The sequence below is a fragment of the Lonchura striata genome, chromosome 21 (assembly GCF_050655825.1).
Source record: "Lonchura striata isolate lonStrDom1 chromosome 21, ASM5065582v1, whole genome shotgun sequence".
NCBI classification, from domain to species: Eukaryota; Metazoa; Chordata; class Aves; order Passeriformes; family Estrildidae; genus Lonchura; species Lonchura striata.
This window is the reverse complement of record NC_140723.1, coordinates 3,898,811-3,920,194: the sequence shown is the minus strand read 5'-3', so window position 1 is coordinate 3,920,194 and position 21,384 is coordinate 3,898,811. Positions and strand designations below refer to the sequence as shown.

Sequence of the window (21,384 nt, the reverse complement as noted above, 5' to 3'; positions counted from 1 at the left end):
AGCAGCATCGCTTGGAACAGCTCAGGCTGGTGAGTACGTTTCCGGCTGTGATAAATAGCAGGGAAAGGAATGAGAACCTAACACTGTATTTCATGCCCTGAAATCCCACTTGCATCTGGAAATGAACAGAGTTCTCCGGCTGATATATGCAGCTCTGAGGCCATTCGCATCCTGTTCGCTTGTACACATTGTCTTGGTGATTTAAGCTGGCAATTTGGCCCTAAAATGAAGAGCAGCTCACTTTGTCCCTCCCCATTTTTCTATATATTTTCCTGCAGAATGGAGCTTTTGGAGATTTGGCTGGGCTGGGCTTGGGCATCCTCTGTGGCCTGGCACAGAGAGTTATGGAGGGTGCTGGCACTGCGGGAAGGCTGCTGCCACAGCCTGGGAATGCAAGTGGCAGGTGGCTCTGCTGGCCTCTGTGTTCCCAGGCCATCCCTCTTCAAAGCCAACATGGACACCAGTGAAGGCTTTAACCCCTTTCCAGGTCAGATGGCATTGTGAGGATGCCAGTCCCACAGTGCCCTGGGGAAGGGGGATGCTGTGGGAGCAAGGGGGGGCTATGGGAGCTGTCCCTGCTACCTGGCAAGAGTCCTCCTTGTGCTGCCCAGTCCCCACATCAGTCCATCCATCTGTCCATCCATCTGCTGAGCAGCACAGCAGGGCCGGCCTGAGTGTGACCCATCATCACCTGCTCCACACCCAATGTGCAAACCAGAGCCACCACTTACCTGCTCACGGCCAGGACTCCTCCTTGGGTAAAAGATGTGATTTCATAGCAGAGCTGTTTGTTTAAAGCATCTTTAGTGGTGTTTAATTAACTCCCCAACAGTCCTATTCAATGGCTTCCCTCTTCCAAGGGGCTGTCCCAAGGCTCACAGGGTCACCTCGAAGCCCTGGGGGACACTGGGTGAGCCTGGGGACCTGGCACCCTCCTGCCTGTGCCACAGGGTGTGGAGGTGGTGCTGCCGTGGTGGGGATGCACCGGACCCTCTTCCCAGGACGAAGGCTTCCCTGCTGCTCACCCAAGGTGTGCACAGCTGGGAACAGGGGGATTTCCTCTGGGAAGCCTCTGGACTCCTTGCTGAGACACGGATCCCACCAAACCAACCCTGTCCCCTCCCTAGGGACCGTGGCTGCGCGTGGAGGAACCCAGTCAGCAGCGGCTGCGCGGTTCTCATATCAGTTTTAATAGCAACATCAGAGTACTAAATATACAGAGGGCAGGGGGACGGGGTGGCATTTACAGTGCTTCCAAATACACGGCTTCCACGGACAGAGACAAATTAAAAACCGCTCAGGAAGAAAAGGCCCTTTTGGCACCACCCCAGCTCACGCTGCGGGCGGGTGGGGCAGCCACAATGCCAAAAGGTGACGGCGCTTCCACCGGGTGCCTCCTGGTGCAGGATTTTCCCAGGAAAAGAAAGAAGTACTCAGTGATGTAAAACCGGTTACAAAGTAAAACTGTCTCATGTTAGAAAACGGGTTTTGGCAAAATAAAAATAAAGTGTAAACTCCACTGTACATGTCCTATCAAACAAAAAAATAAACCCCTTGGAACCTAAAATAGAAGAATCTGGGTCAGAAATCTGTGCCCTTAGTGTACATTTTTGTGCAACATATACTTTTTTCAAAGTAAATATTCTCTCCACTCGTGACACTATTAAAAATGTACCTACAAATGCTGAGAGTAATTCTTAAAAATGTGTGAGAAGCGTTAGATGAGCTCGGGAGACCAAACCCACAGACTTGGAAATGGCAAGGGATTTCTTGCTGGTTTTGAAAAAATCGCGTACAGATTTAATATCTGGTTGAACGAAAATTCCAACCACATTCATCCTGAAATGGGTGGGCTGAGATAGGATAGATATATTTTTGTTCTATTTTATTTTTTTAAATTGTTTTTTTTTACAAAATATATATTATGTGTAGAATATCTACTATTTAACTACCGTTTCAGCTGAACTACCTTCCTTCGCAGCAAGCTGCCAGTGGAGAAGAGGTAACCTGAAATCCGTCCCCGCGCCGGCTCTGCCATCGCTACGGTGACCTCCTGGCAGGCTCGGTGCCCTTGACCCCATGGAGCACTGGTGCCCCATGGAGCACTGGTGTTCTCTGGAGCACGGCTCCTGCCACCACCACCGGCCGCCCTTTCTCCAGCTGGGAAGACAGAGTGAAGGTAAACCATCGGATCTGGAGAGACAGGCGGCTGCCCGGGACCACCTCTGCCCGGGCTGCCGTGGGGTGAAGCCGCCCTCGGCTTCCAAAGGTCAGGGGATTGAGGACCAAACCCTGCCCGCCCTACCTGTTGGTGCCATGACGTGGGAGCTCGGACCTGCAGCCCCAAACCTGCTCGGTTTGGTGCGGGGTGAAGCCCACCGGTGCCGGCGGCAGCAGCGGCACCGACCCCTGGCCCGGTGGGAGCGGCACATCCTGTGGCTCCTGCTCAGGGTTTGCAAGGGATGTGGAGGGAGGAGAGTCCTACACAGCCCTGGGAAGTTTGGGCTTGCTGCAGAGCCCAAGGAGAGACAACCCCTCCTTGCCATGGGTGGCTTGTGCCACACCACTTTCTCCCCTAAGACAGAGCCACAAGCGACACCTGTGACATGTCTGGGGAATGTGGCAGCCTCTTGGCTGCCATGGTGTGTTCCTCAGGGACTATTCAGGGGCTAAGGAATCTGGAAAATGAACTGAAAAGAAACAAGCAGCAGCGGGCTGAGGGCTTACAGCAAAGCAAGAAGCAAAATTTTTCTTTTTTCAAGCTTCCAGGACCTTGGGGTGAGACGATGTGCCCAACACATGACAGAGCTCCCATGGGAGTGTGTCTGAGAACACCACGCTTCCCTGCTTTTCCACGGTGGGAAGATCTACTCAATAGACTATGCCATGGAAATGCGACTTTCTATTCTCATTTCTTTCTTGTTTTTTGGCTTTCATCTATAGGAGGGAATGAAATCAACACAGTTCATTTCTCTTCACTGTGCAAGACCTTGGGACGCCTGGATCCTGCCTCGTACATCACTGCATCAGCAGCTCCATCCCAGCCCTTCCTCCTCCTCCTCTCCCTCCACCGCAGTGGCCCAGCATGGATGGGGGGAGGCTTCCTCTGATAAAGTGCAAGTGCTGTTGGTCCTTATAAATAAGGGAAGATTGTGCATCTACTTTTGTTCCCTGGTTCACTGCTCAGCTCCGGGGAGACCAGGACATGTCCTGCTGCAGACTGGGGGAGAAGCTCATGCAAGTCCTGCCCTCTGAAACCTGTGCCCGTCCTCAGGGTCACAGTGATTCTCCTTCCTTCTCTCTCTCTCTCTCTCACACACACACACACATTTACACATTTTCCCTTCCTCTTCCCCAGCTCCACAGGGAATTTGCTGTGAGCCAGGTGCCTCCATCACCACTGCTTGCACCAGTGCTGCCTGTGCTGCCCTAGCATCTCCCAGCTCTGCCTGACAACTTCCCTGTGGGCAGCAGGTTCCATCCATGCAGAAACACAGAATGCTGCTTCAGATGCCCTGCAATGAGGGAGCTGAGATATGTTTCTTGTCATACTACTACTGTGATTACACTGGAATACCTGTGGGAATGAAATAAATAGGAAGATCAAGGGGAGAAGCACAAGGAACATGGCTCAAAGCTGGTGTAGATGGATTCCCATGAAGTCACAAAGGGGAGAGCCTGTGGGCAAGGGCTGCAGCACTGACACCAGCGTCACAGGAAAGCCCCAGAACACTGAGATGACCCTGGAGCAGAGCTCAGACTCCACGCTTCCCAAGGACAGACACTCCCCATGTCTCCCAGGGACAGCTAAAGCTTTGGGGGCCACTGCTCTAGCAAGACACTGTCTCCTCTTCTCCTTGGAGGCATCCAGTGCTCTGGAAAGCTGGACATGAGCCACCCAGGAGATACTGCTCTGCCCAGGGGATGGTTTGGCTCAAGGCTGCAGATAATTGTCAGGGCTGGCAAGGAAGACTTCTGTCTGAGGCAGCGTCCAAAAATTCAGGACAAAAAATCCAGACTGTGCAATTCCATGGGAAAAGGACAGAAAAGGACATGGGAACAAGAGACCGCACACGTGGTTATGCGCAACACCACAGGGTTCTACTTTTTTTTTTTGTTTGTTTGTTTTTAAACTGCACGTTCATTATCATAAAGAAAAGAAGCTGAGTAGTCAGTGGGGGAGTAGAAACGTGGATCTGGACAATTCTAAAAAACCACTAGTATTTACCAAGGGCAGTTTACAAAAAGAACTGGAGGACTTTGGTCTGTTCTCTGCTGTAGTTTCCACCCTTTTAACATTAAAGGGGCCCAAGCGAGACCCATCCCAGTGTCTGATGTGCAGCACAGCATGGCAGCACCCGACTCCATGGAAAGACTTGGACAGAGGGTTTAGGGTCAGCACCCACAAACATTGCCCAATCCAGCAGGAGATGGATGGGCTTGGACGTGTTTCTAGATCAACACACCAAACCAGAGCCTGCAGGATCGTGCTTCCCTGGCAAAAATTCCCTTTAAACACTACTAAGAGATCTCCAGGATTGTGGACAGCTGGCTGTGTCTTCTTCTGCTGCAGCAGAGCCAGCCAAGACCAGGAGAACAAAGGAAGAGGCTCTCTCAGTCCCACAGCCCCAGGCTGGGGGAGGAGGACAAGAGCTCCTTCCTCTGGTTTCTCACAAAGGGCTGAGTAAGCTTTGGTGCTGTGGCCAATTTAGAAGCCATTTTCCAAAAAACCTTCCCACACCCCACTCCTAAAATTTTTCTTCTCTGCCAAGAGAGGCCCATCTTTTGGAAGTCCACTCCAAAAATCTGCCCTGTCCAGCCCCGAGGTGTCATGCTAGCACGGTGGAGATCACAGCTCTGAGGACACGGGGCAGGCCCAGGTTTTCCTGCTTCTTCCCATCGACCTTGATGATGTATCGGGATACAGAAGCCTGGAAATACCTTCAGCACCACCTTGAGCTGTGCTCTGGATGGTTTTGGGAAGCTTTTCCTCTGCTTCCCGCTGGCAGCACAGCCCCAGCTGTCTCCCACCACGGTCACGTCACTGGAAAAGCATTTCCAAAAAGAACCAAAATTATATATATATATGTATACATACATATATATGTCTATACATACACACACACAGGTATATATATGTATATATGTCTACCTATATATACACATATAGGTTGACAGGCAAGCTGCCAAAGTAGAAAACATCAGATCACCCAGTTTGCATGATGCGTGTTAAAGAAATGAGACTTTTAGCCCATGACATCTTCTTTAAAAATGAGTATTTAAGATCTTCAAAAATTGCTACAGTACAAAAAGTGTTTGTGTGTGTATATATATATATATATATATATATTTTCTCTCTACATATACCGTATGTATGGACCGGAATGGATGACCCCACCAGAAGAGATGCCCCACTTGTCCTCCAAACATTTCCAGGCATTATTGTCTCAGCTCTTTGCAAAGTCTTTGCATCGGTTCATGGCACATAATGGTATTATTGGCACAGGTTCAGAGTCACCGTCCATGGCCGGGCTCCAGGCGCTCATCCTTCCCTTTCCATCCTTTGCTGGTTCCTCCTCCTCCTCCACGGGATTCTTCACTTGCACACTTTCCTTTCTCTCCTCCCAAAAACGTGCTCCTTGACAACGCAGTTACCTATAGGCGTGTTCATTTTTATAAAAATATATTTGGCCCATAGAACGCTGCTCTTTGAGTCTCCTACTGGTAAACAGAAATGGTAGGTACAGGTAACCCATTATTTTTTTATATTTTTTACAGGTTCACCAATGGAATCCTGTTGAGGACAAGAAGAAAAAGAAAGATTAGGTCGCGACATGGAATTTGCACCAAGTCTTGCATCACTGCTAGGATGATCTCCCTAGAAGTTAGGGAGAAACAGCCTAGAAGTTTCCCCTCCTTCCCCCTTGGCTATGGAGCTGTGGGGTTCCTGGGGGAGCAGAGCATGGAGGGAGCAGGGTGTCAGTGACCTCCTCCTCCTTCTCCACAGCTGCTGGTCTGTGCTGGGGATTGGGACCACTACTCTCTCCTCAGGGCCTTTTCCAGAGTGGGATTTACTCCTGATCATCCCTGTATTCTGCAGCTTTCACACTCAGGCCTCGAGCAGCGAGTGCTCTGGCAGACGAGCAGATGATGACAAGCACTAACAAGATTTTCTAAAGTTAAATCTAAAGAATCAATAGGGAATTGGTTAAGCACCAAACCAGAGATCCTATCAAAGTCCTTAAGCTATTTATTTACCATCTACTGGAAGATGTCTTCCTCTGCAATCTTGGACCTTCCATGTGAAGACAATCACTCCCCATCACTGGCGTGTGGCCACTTGCTCTACATGTCCGTGACACTTCATGAGCTGTAGCACAGCTGGGTGTGCCAAAAGCAGCTGCCAGCAGGTACCCACACCCTGTACAGCCATGCTCAGGAAACACATTCCTAATCCACACATCCCTCATCTGTGCCCTCTGCCTGGCTGGGATCATCATCCAGAATGTGGCATGCTTTTTGTTCCAGGCTTCTTTCTCTAAAAACCTGCTATTTTAAAGCAAGATGCCCAAGACACCATCTCCAAGAACAACCCTGAAGTCTTAATTAGTGAGACAGATTTTCCAGAGTCCTTAATCTCCTGCGCCGGGGCTGTGCTGGGACTGCTGCTACTCCTCCAAAGACAAGCTGGGATCTTTTATGATGACTCATTATCTGTTAATGTTAACACAAACCATTTGCTGTTGTTAGGCAGAACGGGGCCAGCAGCAGCTGCTGCCGTGTTCGAGCGTGGTTTTACCAACAGCGCTGTCAGCTCTGTGCCACGACAGGGTCAGGCTGGTGTCACCAAGCTGTCCCCTCCCTGCCAGCAGTGCCCAGCATTCCGTGGCTCCTGCTGGGCACTGGTTAATGCACCACGGCAGGATGTAGGATCCGTATTGTATCCCAAAGAGCCTCTTTGTGCAAAGTAGGTCAGCGCTTGATCAACCTTACAGATTTTTTGTATAATCTCATTCCATGGGGTTTTTTCAGTCAAAGAGAGCAGGATTAAGGACAAGAATAATGTGGAATCTCAAACTTCATTTCAGAAAGCCCCAAAGCCAGGATGAAATCAAGCCAAACCAGCCATCCTGTGCTGTGGTGCCTGGACAAAGCCACTCAAGTCTTTGGCACACGTCCTGTGCTGGTCTGCAGAGTGTTGGTGCTCCTGCCTCTGCCTGGTGCTCCTCCAGCACCACTGCCACCAGGCAAGAGAAGTTGTCATCCCTCCCTTCAGGTAACTCCTGAGAGCTTCCACTGACTGCTCCACTCCTCACCTAGCCAGCCTAGGGCCACACTGAGGCTGCACTGCCCCACCAACCTGCTGCTGACTTCTCTGCCTGCAGGAGCAGCTGCTAGCAGCTGCTGCTGGGGTGTGACATCCACCAAGGAGCTGGTGCTCCAGTGGGGCCTGGCTGCTGGAACAGGCAATCTGCTGGAAAGCTCCACAGCTGCTTGCCACGGGCAGCATCGCCTGCTGTGGGGAGGACTGTGTCCTGGCAGGGACCATGCCTGAAGCACAGGAACCCTCCCCGTGGCTCCTGCTGGCACAGGAGGAATCTGACCCCAGGAAATAGCTTCAACATCTGCTCCCTGTGTACCTGGATGAGTTTTACCAGGTTTCCTGACACAACCATGGCACTGCCTGCAGCGCTCTGGGCTAGAGATGCTCTGCAGTGCTGTCCCTTGTATCTGCTGCCTCAACTGCTCAGCCCAGCCTGATGATGCTGTCAGCATCACCCACGGCCAGGGTGCCAGCTGGGCAGCACTATGGTCAGTCCCCACACCTGGCTGATGGACTGCCAGATGTGAAGTTCACATTAAATTCCGACTTGGCTCCCAGTGGTTATCTCCACAAAACATCTGCAGCACCTCTGTCCTGCCATCCATGTCCTGGGACATTCCACCTGGCCTGTGCCTCCAGCTCTGGCCCCACACCATCAGGAGCACTAATGTGCCAATGAGACAGCTCAGAGCTGTGAAGTGCTGTCAAACAAAATTTGTAAAACACTAGGAGAAAGGGGCTGTGAGGAGAAAGCTGCGTGTAGCCCCTCCAGCCAAAAAGCTGCACATGCTCCAGAGCATCCTTGTCTTCTGCTGTGGTGCAGTGGGTCAACAGCAACTGTCCCCTTCAGGTGACCTTGCTGTGGCTGTGGGTGCCAGCCAGGAAATTCTCATTCCCCTGGAAGCTGTGCAGCCCAGGCAGCTGCATCTCCTTTTCCACCAGCCTCTCCCCTAGAAACAAGAGCTGGAGAGGCGTCCTCCATGCCTCCACTCCTCTGCTTCCCTCCATCCCACTGCTCCTCTGGCACTTGGCAGCTGGTGACAGCACAAGGCAACCACGGTGGCAGGGACAGCCTAGCAGGGAGCTGATCTCAGTGCCACCTGCACCTTGCACAGTGACACAAGAAACTTGGAATGCTCATTTCACCTGAGGGATTTCCCACCAGCACCTGGGACACACCACTTATGCAAGTGTGTCCCAGAAACACCCTGGTGCAAACACACCTGTGCAGAGTAAATGTGCAGAGAACAGGTAGAACAGGTTTGGGATCAATCTCATTTTGTTATCCTTAATGAAACCAAACAGCAGCTTCCAGAACTGCATCCGTAATTGAAGTGCCATTACAGAGCTAATGCTCCAGGCACGAGCCCCATAGATTTTTCCAGAGCGCATCAATGTGCGTATCATGGATTCCATGAAAATGGATCAATGAGAATTTCAAGGATTTAATAAGGCGTAATGGAACGGCTGCAGGCTATTTAAAGAAATCTATGGAGGTGACCAGGGCACAGTCTTTGGCCTGGGGTTTCACAGGACCTGGGGCAGGAGCAGTGGGATCCACACAGGATTCCTACAGTGCTGCTCCTTCCTTCCCTCTGCCTGAGGCATGGAGAGCTGTAGATGGCATTGAGTGCAGCTGGCTTGCTCTATGTGTTATTACTTTTTTATTCACTTTAAGCCAATGGAAAGACATCCCAAACTACAAAACTGAGGGTGGAAAAGGCCAGGTGGGTTTATTGCTGAGGCTGGTGTTCCCTGCAGATCCCCCTTGCTCATTCTCCTGCTCCAGCTCTTGGCACCTGCTCCTGCCTGGGTTCCTTTGCCCTCTGTCCCTTGAGATAATGGCCACAACAACAAAGTTAGAGAAAAAACATGAGCATATCAGTGAATGGGGAGTGAGAGCCTTTCACCTTCACCATTGAAGCTGCCGCAACCAGAAGAGGCTCTGGGGGGGCAGTGGGGCCATGCCAGCTGAATCCCTGCTCTCTGCCCCACTGTGGTGGCACACACCTCACCTGCCCTGTCTAGACACTGCAGCCCCAGCATGGCCAAGATCATTAACTTTTTATTCCCTTCCATTCTAATCTAATTATATTTCTGTGTTCAATAGCTGTGCATAATGTTAAACAGGCTATTTCAAGTGAGCTGCAGCCAGGGAAGGCTGGAAAATTCATTTACACTGAATATATGATTCATTACAGCAGGGACTTGGGACAAAGCAATTAATTCACCTGAGCACGTGACTCAAGTGGGCACTGCTGCCCAGGGCAAGCTGGCACACACAGACATTTCCTGCCACTGCTATCAGCTGTGCCACCTTCAAAAGTGACTCAAGGAGGTGAAAATGGCTCAGGCCAACTCAACAAAAGAGAAGGAAATCCCCAAAGATTGTACTCTTGACACCAGAACAACATCACTGTACTCCTTCAGTCACAGCAACACCCCAGGTGTGACCAGCGCTGGGGACTGTGCTCAAAGGGTTGGCTTTGCAGAACAGCAGGAGGAGGAGGAGGAGGAGGAGGAGGAGGAGGAGGAGGAGGAGGAGGAGGAAGACCCCAGCACCCTTGCAGTGAGCATGGAAGTGTTCATGGCAGCAAGCATCACCAAATGAGCTTTCAGATGCTGGTGGAGCATGCATGCTGGACATGTGGGGCTCTGACGAGGCAGGCTGTCCATCATGCCACCAGAGGTTAATTACAGATCAGGCCATTTCCCAGCACGGAAATTACTGTGGCTTGCTGAGGGTTCAGAGGTGGGCTGGAACCATGGGATCAGGCTGATCAAGGCTACCCCAGGGACCCTTTGCTTTGGAGTCCTTGTCCATCCCTGTTAGCATGGACCTGTCTGCAATTAACCTCCCTGGAAAAGCCTCCCAGTGCCCCATCCATGAAATATGTCCAGTCACACTGAGGGAAGAGCAGGTGGCAGGATGGCACCAGGCAGGGTGGGATGGGCAGAGTGGGGGCCCAGGATGGATGCGGGATGGGCGCAGGGAGCGCGGTACGTACCAGGAAACAGCCCGCTGGCGTCTGCCCTGCCCCCAGAAGTCAAACAGGCTTCGGCCAGTCAGCAGGAGATTTCAAACCATTTCTCAGACACAAAGGCCACGGGAATAAGATGCCGGTCAGAAGAAGAGGGTCTGCAGTGAGCAGAAAGAGGGGCTGGTACACGCTGGTACGTAACACACACGGTGCAAGCCGGGGTGGCCTGCTGCACAGTCAGCTTTTTTACATCTGCTTTGAGTGGGCCGGGGTTCACCAGGCTGCCAGGAAATGCTCTGGGATAGAGGGTCCCACAAAGCATCCCTGGATGGCAGAAAAGCCATGATCTCTGCTAGCCATAACACAAACACTCTCTGTCACCTGGCTGGAGTTCGCGTCAAACCGAGGCTTGTGGACACCCAACAAAATGGTGTGACAATCCCTGCCAGTTCTCCACCTTCCAAGATGTGAAGAAACCCTGGAAAATGTGGATGAGCAGAACCCTGCACACATGCAAGAGATGCTGATTGAATAGGCATCAGTGCTGACTGAAAGGCATTAAATTGTTGGCTCCAGGCCTGTCCTTGGGGCAGGCAGATCTGGGCTGTGGCTGCCACACATGTCATGGTTCCTCAAGGCTGTCTGGAGCATCAGCTGCTCATTTTCTCCCTCAAAACTCTCTGCCTGGCTTCCCCTCTACCTTTGATGGGGACACACATTAACCATATAGTGAAACCACACCAGCACCCAGTGAAAGCACTCTGGAGACAGCCTGTAGTGTGGGAAACATCTCTTCCAACCCCACTGCTCCTGATTCCCCCCCGGGCAGGCAAGGGGCTGGCAGAGCACGGCCACATCCCTTGGCTGCCAATGGCGCTCCTTGTTAGTGCTCTGCCGTTGTTTTGCAGCAGCCAAACGGTTCATTTGGCTCTTGCTGCCTGCTCCTCCATTAATCACCTGCTTGTTTGCAGCCCGGCAGCTTTGCCGATGCCACAGAGGAGACAGCACAGGCGCTGGAAAAACTGATCCAGTGGCATTTTATTGTGCTGGCAGGAGCGGCAGCAGCTGGGAGCTAAATACCGTGCGGTGCTGAGCTCGCCCAGCCCTGCAAGCCAGGGGGTGCTGAGGCACCCACCCGGACTCACCGCCAGGACTGGGGCTCAGGGGGTCGGTCCCACACTGAACTACGAGTGGGTGAGCACATAAAAGGCAGGTGGCTCTGCCCAGTGCTATTGGAACATCACCCCTGAACACCAGGGCGGGACGGCGCTCCCCCCACTCCAGGAAAGCACGGCGCCCACCTCACCTGTTTCCATTGAAGGTCGTTTTGTAATCCCCGGGTGAGTGCAACGTGTCCTCTGCGTAGACGGGCACGGGGGTCCGCACGCACTCGTGGGAGCACTGCAGCGTCTCGTTGTAGGCGGTGAAGATGTCGAGGGCGCTGGGCACGCGGGCGGGGGCGAAGTCAGTCAGGTTCTGGCAGCTCTCCTCCTGCTGGTCCAGCTTGCGTTGGTGGCTGTTGCGCCGGGGCCGCCCGCTCTGTGCACAGCTGGCCCGGGGGGACAGAGAATCAGAGATCGTGGGGTGGTCTGGGTTGGAAAGGACCTTAGCAGCCCTCCCGTTCCACCCCCCTGCCATGGGCAGAGATGCCTTCCACTAGATCAGATTGTTCCAAGCCCTGTCCAACCTGGCCGTGGACTCTTCCAGGGATGGGGCAGCCACAGCTTCTCTGGGCAGTCCGTGCCAGGGCCTCACTACCCTCATCAGGAAGAAATTTTCCCTAAGACCTAATCTAAATCTTCCCTTTAGTTGAAAAACAATCCCCTTGTCCCATCCCACTGTGTAAAAAGTTGCCCTCCATCATTTTTATGGCCTGAAAGGCCAAAGCAGAAGGGACAGGAGGCACAGTGTGTATCCCTGAAACTTGGCAAGGGAACTCACCTGATTGACCAGTCATTGCAGATTGTTCCATACTAGATTAGAATTCAGAAATTCCAATTCCAATTCAGAATTGGAAAGATCAGACACAAGCAGCCATTTGGCTCAGTGCTTTTTTATAAGAACTAAATTTACATTTTAGACACAAGCTTTTTCCCATCAGACGAATGACTTAATGAGTCACACTTTTGTACCTGCAGGAAGCAAAAGCCTTCTCTTAAGTGAAAATATGTAGGTGAGAACAATGAAGTGAAACCCTTTCCATCTGGGAGACACCAACAGGTTGAAACTTCTCAGGATAAATGAGCTCAGGACCTGGTGTGACACAGCAGACGGATGGCTGGCAGGGCAGCCCTGCTCTCTGGGGGCTCCTCCAGCTCTGGAGGCTTCATAAAGATCTCGTGGCTGCACAACATTTCTGCCTCAGTACGTCAGAGACGAGGAGAACCCCAGCTCAACCCCGCCCTCAATCAGCCTGGTCCTATTTCAGGGTCTAGACACTGATTTAATTAAGATGCCACTTTTTCCGGATGGGGTTGACAGCGCCTTGCAGAATGCTGGAGTTTTGGGAGGTGGCAACTCCCGAGGGCGGTGGGAGCTGGGGGTGCCAGCGCTGCCTGTGGAGGGGCACCCCTGGGGACAGGAGCGTGGGGCTCTGCCAGGAGCAGTGCTGGCCAGGGTGACAACATCTGGCTGCTGGCTCTGCTCTGCTTGATGCAACTGAAAGCGACAGCCCTAAACCGACTGCTGTCTCCCCACAGCACGTGTGCAGGAGGAGCAGTGACAAGAGGGACGCTGGCTTGGCACGCAGCCATGGCTCACCCATCCTGCTCGAGGGGGACAAATGCCAGCCAAAGGATGGGGACAGTGACTGTGTCCCTGCTGGGGACAGGGCCAGCGCTGTGTGACGTGGGCCAGCCCTGCCGTGGAGCACCTGCACGTGGCCCAGGGTCACCCAATGAACTGAGGCACCTTGGTTAGAGTTGAGCAAACTCCCAGGCACTGTTTCTTCACCTTGGAGACACACCTGCGTGCTGGCCACACTCTCCTGCTGAGGATTTTCTCTGGTGATTTCTCAGTTTCACTTACTGTAAAGCATTTCTATTCTACACTGATCACTGGATTTATTTTTTCCCCTCTTTGGCTTCAGCAGAAGTTACCGAGCTGTTCTGCCAAGCTGTGGTCAGCCGGATCAATGACTCGTACAGCTCACTGCTGCGACTGGAGACAAATCCCACAAGTGTTTTATAAACTATTCTCCCTGCTCCTTCACTGAAACACTGCGGCAAACAGGGAAGTTTAGTGAATTAAATCCCACTCAAGATACAGGAGGAAGTGCTACTAGCTGCTCCCCAGAATAAGTTCAGCTGTGGGGTCAGAACCTCCGTGTTTTCAGTCAGCTGCTGCTTAGCATCACAGCTTTGCCAAGATGAAGATGCCTCCATAGCCCTGCAAAGGGCTTCTCCTCTCATCCCAGTTAGCCAGCAGGCTCCTCATCAACCCGGTGCTGTAATTGCCTCCTGGCTGCAGAAATCGATTTGCTGCAGCACCCATGCAGAGCTCGGCCAGGCCAGAGGGGAGAGCCACCGGCTGCTCTCCCCCAGCCCCGTGCTGCAGCCGTGCCGCTAAGCCAGCAACGCTGACCTCAAAGTAGGCCAGTTTCCCTGGGAAATAGGTAAAGTGAGGAGTGCCTGGAGCGAAAGCTAACCTATTTTGCCATACGCCCAGCCACACTGAGAGAATGAACCGGAGCAAATGAAGCTGGAGGAGCACAGCAGCGCCCTGGGGCTTGGGGCATGCTTCAAACCATGGCACCTGAGGTGCTTCGAAGATGCCCTTCTGTCCCTGGGGTCACAGGAAAGGGCAGGAGATGCAGGTGCTTGTGGGGATTTTAGGAACAGTGTCAAAACTCCTTAGGGAAGGTGGTGAAGGAGCTGCTGCTGGTGCTGGACAGATCCTGGGAACACCTGCTGTGTCCCAACACACGGCTCTGACCTCTGTGGGTGGCATCGTGCTGAGGCACTCAGCCCTGGAGCAGCAATGAGCACGTGTCCCTTGAGATTTGTCCACCCAGCCCCGACCATGTGCTTGTCCCCAAAGCCACTGGCCAGGTGGTGTGAGGTGGGGAAGCCACGGGGATGCAGCCAAACCGTGATGCACCAGCTTCCTTTGGAGGTTTAGCTGTAAACCCCCCATTTTCTCCTGTGATTCCTTTTCAAAATTTTCCTGGCAGGTACCACAGGCTTTGGCAACGCAGTGGGACGGGCACCTCCATCCCCACCCTGTCCCCATCCCACGCCACCCCCCAAGCCAAGCAGAGCAGGAGGGACCTTACCAATTTTTTAAGACAAGAGTTGTTATCAGCGCAGCTATGACCATGATGAGGGACACGGTAATAGTGATTATCTGATGGACAGCCAGACCTGCAGACAAAAGAGACAGTGAGGATGGGAACTGAGGGGGCCCCTGGCAGTGTCCCCCTCCCCACACAGCCCCCCACCACCCCCTCCCAGCCCTTGCCAAGGCGAGGCCACTCACAGCCCCCGGCAGCGGTGCCGCAATCCTCTCTCCTGCCTTACACAAAATAATCTGTAAGCCAGGCTCCTCATTTCCTATCCTCTCAAGTATGTTCCTTGTCAGCCCGAATTAGGCACGAAGAACGGAAGAGAAGTGAAGACGTCTCCCCTCTGGGACGGAAAGGGAGACGAGTGCAGCCTTGCACCGGGTGCGGGATTCACCAGGGATAATAATCACAGCACTGACGGCTGCTTGCTTTGCAGGTCGGGTGGGCTCATTTCCCCCTCTTCACCTTCCATGGGGTATCATTTTGGCTCGTGGATCATTCCTAATGAGCAGTTTGGAAACAAAAGCAGCTCGCTGTACACTATGTTTGTGATTTTGTGCTGCCTTACAGTTGCAATTTCATAATGAAATGATTTTTCCTGGCTGCAGCCCAAGGATGTGCTATTTTTCACAAACAGATGTTGCAGCTCCTGATGGATGGTAGTTTTAATAAATAAATAAGTCTTAGAATGACAGGAAAATAAGCAGTTTTATATATATATCTGTATGTGTCTGTGGCAAGGACGGCGTCAGTGCCAGGGCCACGGCTCAGCTGGAGCTGGGGGTGCCTGGGGGCCACTGGGCAGCACTGGGGCAGCCACTGCTCCTGGGGAAGGATTCACTCGTGGATCCCATGCTGGCAGGGTGGGCAGCAGCCAATTCCAGCCAGAGCCAGAGCTCACTCCTCAGCTGCTCCACCTCTGGGTTTCATCTCCCAGGGGAATTCACAGGGAAAATGCCACAGTGGGAGGCTCCTCACCTCCCACTGGCACCCCACCTCCTGAAGGTGAGGCCAGAGAAAGACTTCTGGCCCCATGATACGAGTTCCCAGAGGGTGGTGACGATGGCAGCATGTCCCGACGGGCCCGAGGAGCGCGGTGGCAGCTCGTGCCCAAGCTCGTGCCCACGTGTGGCAGGTCAGGAGTGACGCCCACCCTGGCAGCAGCCAGCCCGGCCACATCCTGCACAGCAGTCTTGGAGCAGCTCCCAGTGGGACGCTGCTGGAAAAGATAAAAGGAAAAGACTCTAAAAATAAAATCAAACCAGCCCAGTGCCCGATTCCTTTGAAAACAGAAGCGGAGTTGAGACCTTCTGCAACACTGGGAGCTGAGGCAGTGGTGGCAGGGAGAACCTAACGATGCAATTAATCCTTGCATTTACGTAATGGCAAAGGCATAGGCAGAACAGATTGCAGGTGGCTGAGCACTGGGAAGGATGGCAGCTCCTTGGAGCAGGACACATGGATTTTAAGAAAGGCTGGATAATTTTAGACTCCATCACACACATAAGTTGCCATATGTACTGGCACAGCAAAGTTCCTTTGCATCATGTATAAATTCTGCAGAAGCCAGGGGGATTTCAAGGGGACAGGAGATCTTTGTCTCAACGGTGGTGATGGAGAGAGGGAAGGGACCCAACAGGTGGTTCCACGATGGTTCCCTGGGAAGCCCTACAGCAATACCTGCTGCAATAAACACTATCAGGTCTTCATTCTTAATTTACAGGTATATCAAATCCTTTCTATTAGGCCCTCAAAACATGTAGGGCCATACAGAGCAAGACCAAGCAAATACCCAATCTGTGAGGGCTGGGGCACCCTTTGAGAGGGGAATGTCCTGTAAGGGACATAAAGCACCCTGGCAGGGGAGGTGAGATGGACAGAGATGCTGCCAAGGGCAAAGCAGTGGTTTAGACACAGCTCTCAAAGCCCAGACAGATGGAGGAAGGGGACTTGGAAGATAAAATTGCTCGTAGAGCAAAATCCTCCTCCTCCAGTGTAGGAAGCTGCCTGGCACAGGCATAACTCCCCATGAGAGCCTGTGCCCCCAGAGAGAGACCCCGGGAGCAGGGATTACAGTGCCTGGGTTTTGTTTGCTCATCTCCTCGGCAAAAGCTCTGATCCCAGCGGGTCACGGAACCCGGCGGCCGTGTAATTACACGTTATTAACCGTGGAAACGGGGAGCTGCAGGGAGGGACTCCCAGCACCGGCCCCTCTCACCTGCGAACACCTCGGCCCTGCCAGGGCTCCCCCTGCCAAGGCTTTTACCAGGCAATTTGACGCAGTGACCATTTAACTGGAGGGTAATTACAGGAGAAGTATTTAATGGAGCCGAAAGTGTGTCCAAGCCTCTGCGCTTCTGCTAGTGCAGCAGAATTCCACACGCCGCCTGCCAGGAGGGAAAGCTCTTCAAAGGCGCTCTCTGAACCCTCGGAAATGCTGAAATATCTCTGGGTTTTTCCACTCTTGTGCCGTCCGTGTGCACTCTGCTCTCACTGAGGCCTCTAAATCCCCCCCATGTGGGGAGAGGGGCCACAGAATCCCAGCAGGCAGCACAACCCAGCTCCCAGTTCCCCACATCCTGGGCAAAACCCCAATCTTCTCACAGCAAGCCAATGCCAGGGCTTTTTTTTTTTTTTTATCTGTTATTTTAAAGACCATATATTTGCTGCTGAGATGAAAGTGCTGAGGTTTGGCCTTTCTGGCCACCTTTTGAAACGGCTCCCGGACAGCTCTGCATCAATGGAATTAATTCCATGAGAAAATCCATTCGAGACTAATGTCTTGCTACTGCAGGAGCGTGCAATGGCAGCGAACAGGAGATATAAGCTCTTAATTAAAAACAAAGAGAACCTCTATCCCCCAAGGCCTTTATTTCAACAGCTCTGGTTAAGGAGCCTGTATTTTTCATTTTCCCAATAAAAACAGCTACGAGCTGCAACTCTTTGAAGACCCTTGTCAAGGCCTTGAAGCTGCATAAAATTAGAAAAAGGAGAAAACAGCTCTATTTCATTTGAAAGGGAGAAAACAGGAATTACTCTAACAGGCAAGATATTGCTACCCCCAGTCTCTTCCCACACTTATGCTGTGTGGATCTCCTTCTCCTCAGTATCCCATCCTCATCCCTGCCACGAGTCCCCTTCCTCTGCTCTCACACGCCCTGAGCACCAGGATGCCAATGCCTCCTCCTGAGCATTGTGGAGAAGCTGGGGCAAAGCTGCTAAACTCAAGAGGCTTTATGGCTTCACCAGCCATCAGAGATCACATCTGAGCCCCAAAAACCCCTGATAAAGCTGCTTGTGGACAGAACAATTCAATCAGGAGCGTGGTGTGGCCTCCCTGCTGCCACCACCGGCCTTTCCCAGGGGGGATCAGCCAGATTTGGCCGTAACATTAACCCACTGCTGGTTAATAGCTTGTAAGGAAAATAATTTACAAAAGCCACAAGGGTCTGATACAGGGGAGGAGACACAGCAGAAATTTTCTTGAAAAGCATTATTACAGTACACAGCCAGTTCCTCTGCTGCCCAATCCACCACAAACAGCCTCGGCTCTGCTCTTCCCAACACCTTGCTGGCAAAGCTGAGGTCAGCAAAGCTGCTTGGTTTTTCACCTGGTAGATCACTGATCTCTCTGAAACCCAGCCCAGCAAGTGTTAGTCATCCTGAGGTGAAAATGCAGCTTTTCAGCAAGAAAACCACCAAGGTTCCTGGCAGCTTCCTGGTATTTTGAGCTGGACTGACGAAAGAAAGAAAATATCTTCCCGCTGCTGCTGCTGCAAAATGTTTTTGCCAAGAAGGAAAATCCTGGAGGTTTATGCTAAAGACACTGGGACTTATCTTCTCAGGTGTTACAGCAAATATCACCAAGCAATAAATACTTGGAGATCAGCAAGGAGAGTTTCTGGCTCACTGAGACGCACGTGGGAGGATGTGCACGGGCACGTTCGCCGGCCGCGCATCCGGGGAGTGTCCCCTCTGCTCAGCTGATGGCCACGCTCCTTTCTTGCTTCCACCACCATCCTCCACCCCTCAGGAGAACTGCAGCTGAAGAATGGCCCTACAAGGGATCCTTTGGGCAGCTCCCAGGAGGGGTAACTGTGGTGCCAGTCCAGGAGAAACCATCCAGCTCCTTCACCTCTTCTCCGTCCCTGAGCTGCGGCGTCTCCCCATGCCTCGGCACAGCGGATCAAAGAGGACACTCCATCCTCACTGCCCAGGGTTTTCTTTTAAACACATTTTATCTTTAATTAATTCCTTTGAAGCTTTTTGCATCTACTGTCTCCTCGCCTCCAGCAACCCCCTACTGCACCCTCTTTCTGGAGGCAGGGTCATCGCCAGCGGGAAGCGACGCCTCTGTTATTATTTATTCCTGACACACTGCTGGCTGGAGGTGGGGAGGGATGGCCTGGGGCCACCACCAGCTCGGATCCAGCTGCCCCCACCTTTCCCCAGGAGAAGCCCAGCCCTGGTGAAGGGGTGTCCCTGAGCAACAGCTCTGCCACAAGCTCACAGACCGCGGTGCCAAATGCGCCGCGACCGGTCATCAAATACCACTAAGAGCAGCAGACAGCACATGGAGTTTTCTGCCCTATAAAGCACTTAAAGGTTTAATTAAAGACGGCTTTATCCTAAAGCTCCTGAAAGGAGCCTCAGACAAACCAGCGAGTGCAATTCCTGCCTCGCACTGACAGCTCTGATTCATTCCACTCTTCTCTGCTTTGGCTGAGGCTGCGGGACCTGGGGATGCTCTGCCTTGGTGAAGGAGCCCAGCCCACGTGGAGAGTGCCCGGTGAAAGCTCCTCACAGCCCTTCCCACTTGCAGCAAGCTGGAATTTTAATGATTCCTCTCTTTCCCTGCTCCAGAGTAAAATGATTATGACAGCCCTGAAGAAGGAAGCACATTTTTGAAAAGCACAAGCATAAACTACGCCTGGGTGAACATCTTGCATGCCCAGCTGATGCCATCAGTGCTCTGCTGCGTGGCAGAGGTGGCACAGGGACAGGAACACCTGAGCCACAGGTCACCTGGACCCCCACAGCAGCACCCACTGGGCCAGTGCATGTGCCAGCCTCTGCTCTCATCCCAAGCATTACCTGCCATCACTCCTCTCTGCCTCTCCTGCCTAGGAGACAAGTAATTCCTATTCCAGGGGAATTTTTTAAAGCTTGTTTTTGCTGTCAGCGACTCACAGAGGCATTGTTTCTGGCTTTTTTCTCTCGCTCCTCAGCGAGGAGGAAGGGGGGCGAAAGGAGGATCTGACAGAGCAGAGCTGCTCCCATTGCTCATCTCAGTGAGCACTGCTGCCTCTGCTGAAGTGGGTCTTTTTACCACCCTGTGTGCACCCCAAGGACCCCAGGGTCCCACACAATCACCCAGAGGCAAAACACAGAGGGATACAAGGACACGGCACAGGAGGGATATGGGGGCAGGCAGCAGCACAACAACAGCAGCCTGCTCTGATGGAATTGAGTGTAGGGGATCTGCATGGCTCCAGGAGCCCTGGGACAGCTCTGCCGACTCCTGGAGTGACCCCAGCCCATGTGGGTGCCACACACAGGTGGTTTCACCCTGACCCCCGCCCCAGGCATGTGCTGGGGACAGCTGAGGGACCACAGGCAGAGAGAGCAGCACTGCGCCCACCGCGGGACCGGACAGGGACTGGCAATGCTCTCTGAGGCAAAAAAACTGTACAGGCGAGTTACCTCATCCTCATTTGTAGCCATATGTTTTTCCCGGCAGAGAACAAACACTTCCAGCCGCTACAGCTTATATAACAGAGCGGAGCAGGGCTGGGAAGCTGCACGGCTTCGCACAGGCGCCGCACCAGCAAAACTGGCACGGACCCTGCTCTGAGACAGAGCCGGCTGCTCACTCCCAAAACGCTGTCCCGAGGCACGGCAGGGGCATGGAGCTCCCACTGGGAGCCTGCTGAGAGCTCACTCGGATGCTCAGCCCAAGCACTGGAAGGAAAAGCGGATCTGGACCTCAGGAGCTTTTCCGCTGAGGGTGGATGAGCCGGGATCAAACAGGGCCTTTAGACCCGAGAAGAAGTTTATCGCATTCACTGCTTGAAGAGAAGTTAATTAGCAAAAACTCCGATCATGGAGAAAGGCCCTAATGAGAGCTAAAGCCTGCAGATTAAAGCAGTTGGCCCCCTGGGAGCTGCCGGGGCTGCAGCTCCTGTTGTTCTGCGGCCACGCAGGGCAGCAGCGGTGGCACTGGTGGGTGGGTGGCATCACTGTCAGCTCAACTTTGCCTAAACAAGGCAGCCCACTCCAGTAAGTCCCAGAGCCCCAGCACATGCCAGGAGCCATCCTCCTACAGCTGGTGTAGGCAGAGGGGCTCCTGCAGCTGGCTGATGGCAACAAGTCCACTGGATCCAACCCTCCTGGAGGGGATGATGCCACTGAGGCCAGAGCTGCGGACCACGGCAGGTCTGGGGAGACCAGGCTGATGCTCTCATCGTGCAGAGAGCAGCAAAATCCTCAGCCCTTATCAATACTCCCTCGCTGATCTATCCAGCCAATTTCAGCGTTTTGTAAAAGGAGTGTGGGCTGGGAGTTATTTTTCAGCTATAAATAACCCCTTTAAGTCAGGAACAACATCCTGGTTACATCGTGTCTTTTTGCCAAGCAGGGCAGGCTGGATAAATTAATTGGGATTAAGATTAGGCCATAAAATTCCTTTTCATTTTGACTAGAAAATCGCAGTGGGCTCAAAGCAGTCGATGCACAGTGAGTAAATTCTGTAAACTATCCACCGGTATCCCACGGTTTAATATCAGCAATAACAAATA

At 52.7% G+C, this 21,384-nt stretch overlaps 1 protein-coding gene across 2 annotated transcripts in view; it reads right to left on the bottom strand.

Annotated features, from left to right (window-relative positions):
- Positions 1-1,170: 1,170 nt before the first annotated feature.
- Positions 1,171-21,384, bottom strand: part of AJAP1 (adherens junctions associated protein 1) — a 38,189-nt gene continuing 17,975 nt past the window's right edge. The window contains exons 3-6 of one of the 2 annotated variants that reach the window (XM_031506666.3): positions 14,579-14,666; positions 11,612-11,854; positions 10,333-10,463; positions 1,171-5,794 (exon numbers count right to left, since the gene is read on the bottom strand). In XM_031506666.3, the coding sequence (XP_031362526.2) occupies positions 10,391-10,463; positions 11,612-11,854; positions 14,579-14,666 (404 nt within the window). In that variant the 3' untranslated portion in view covers positions 1,171-5,794; positions 10,333-10,390. The remainder of the gene's footprint in view (positions 5,795-10,332; positions 10,464-11,611; positions 11,855-14,578; positions 14,667-21,384) is intronic. The other variant, XM_085558833.1, reaches the window with a different exon arrangement.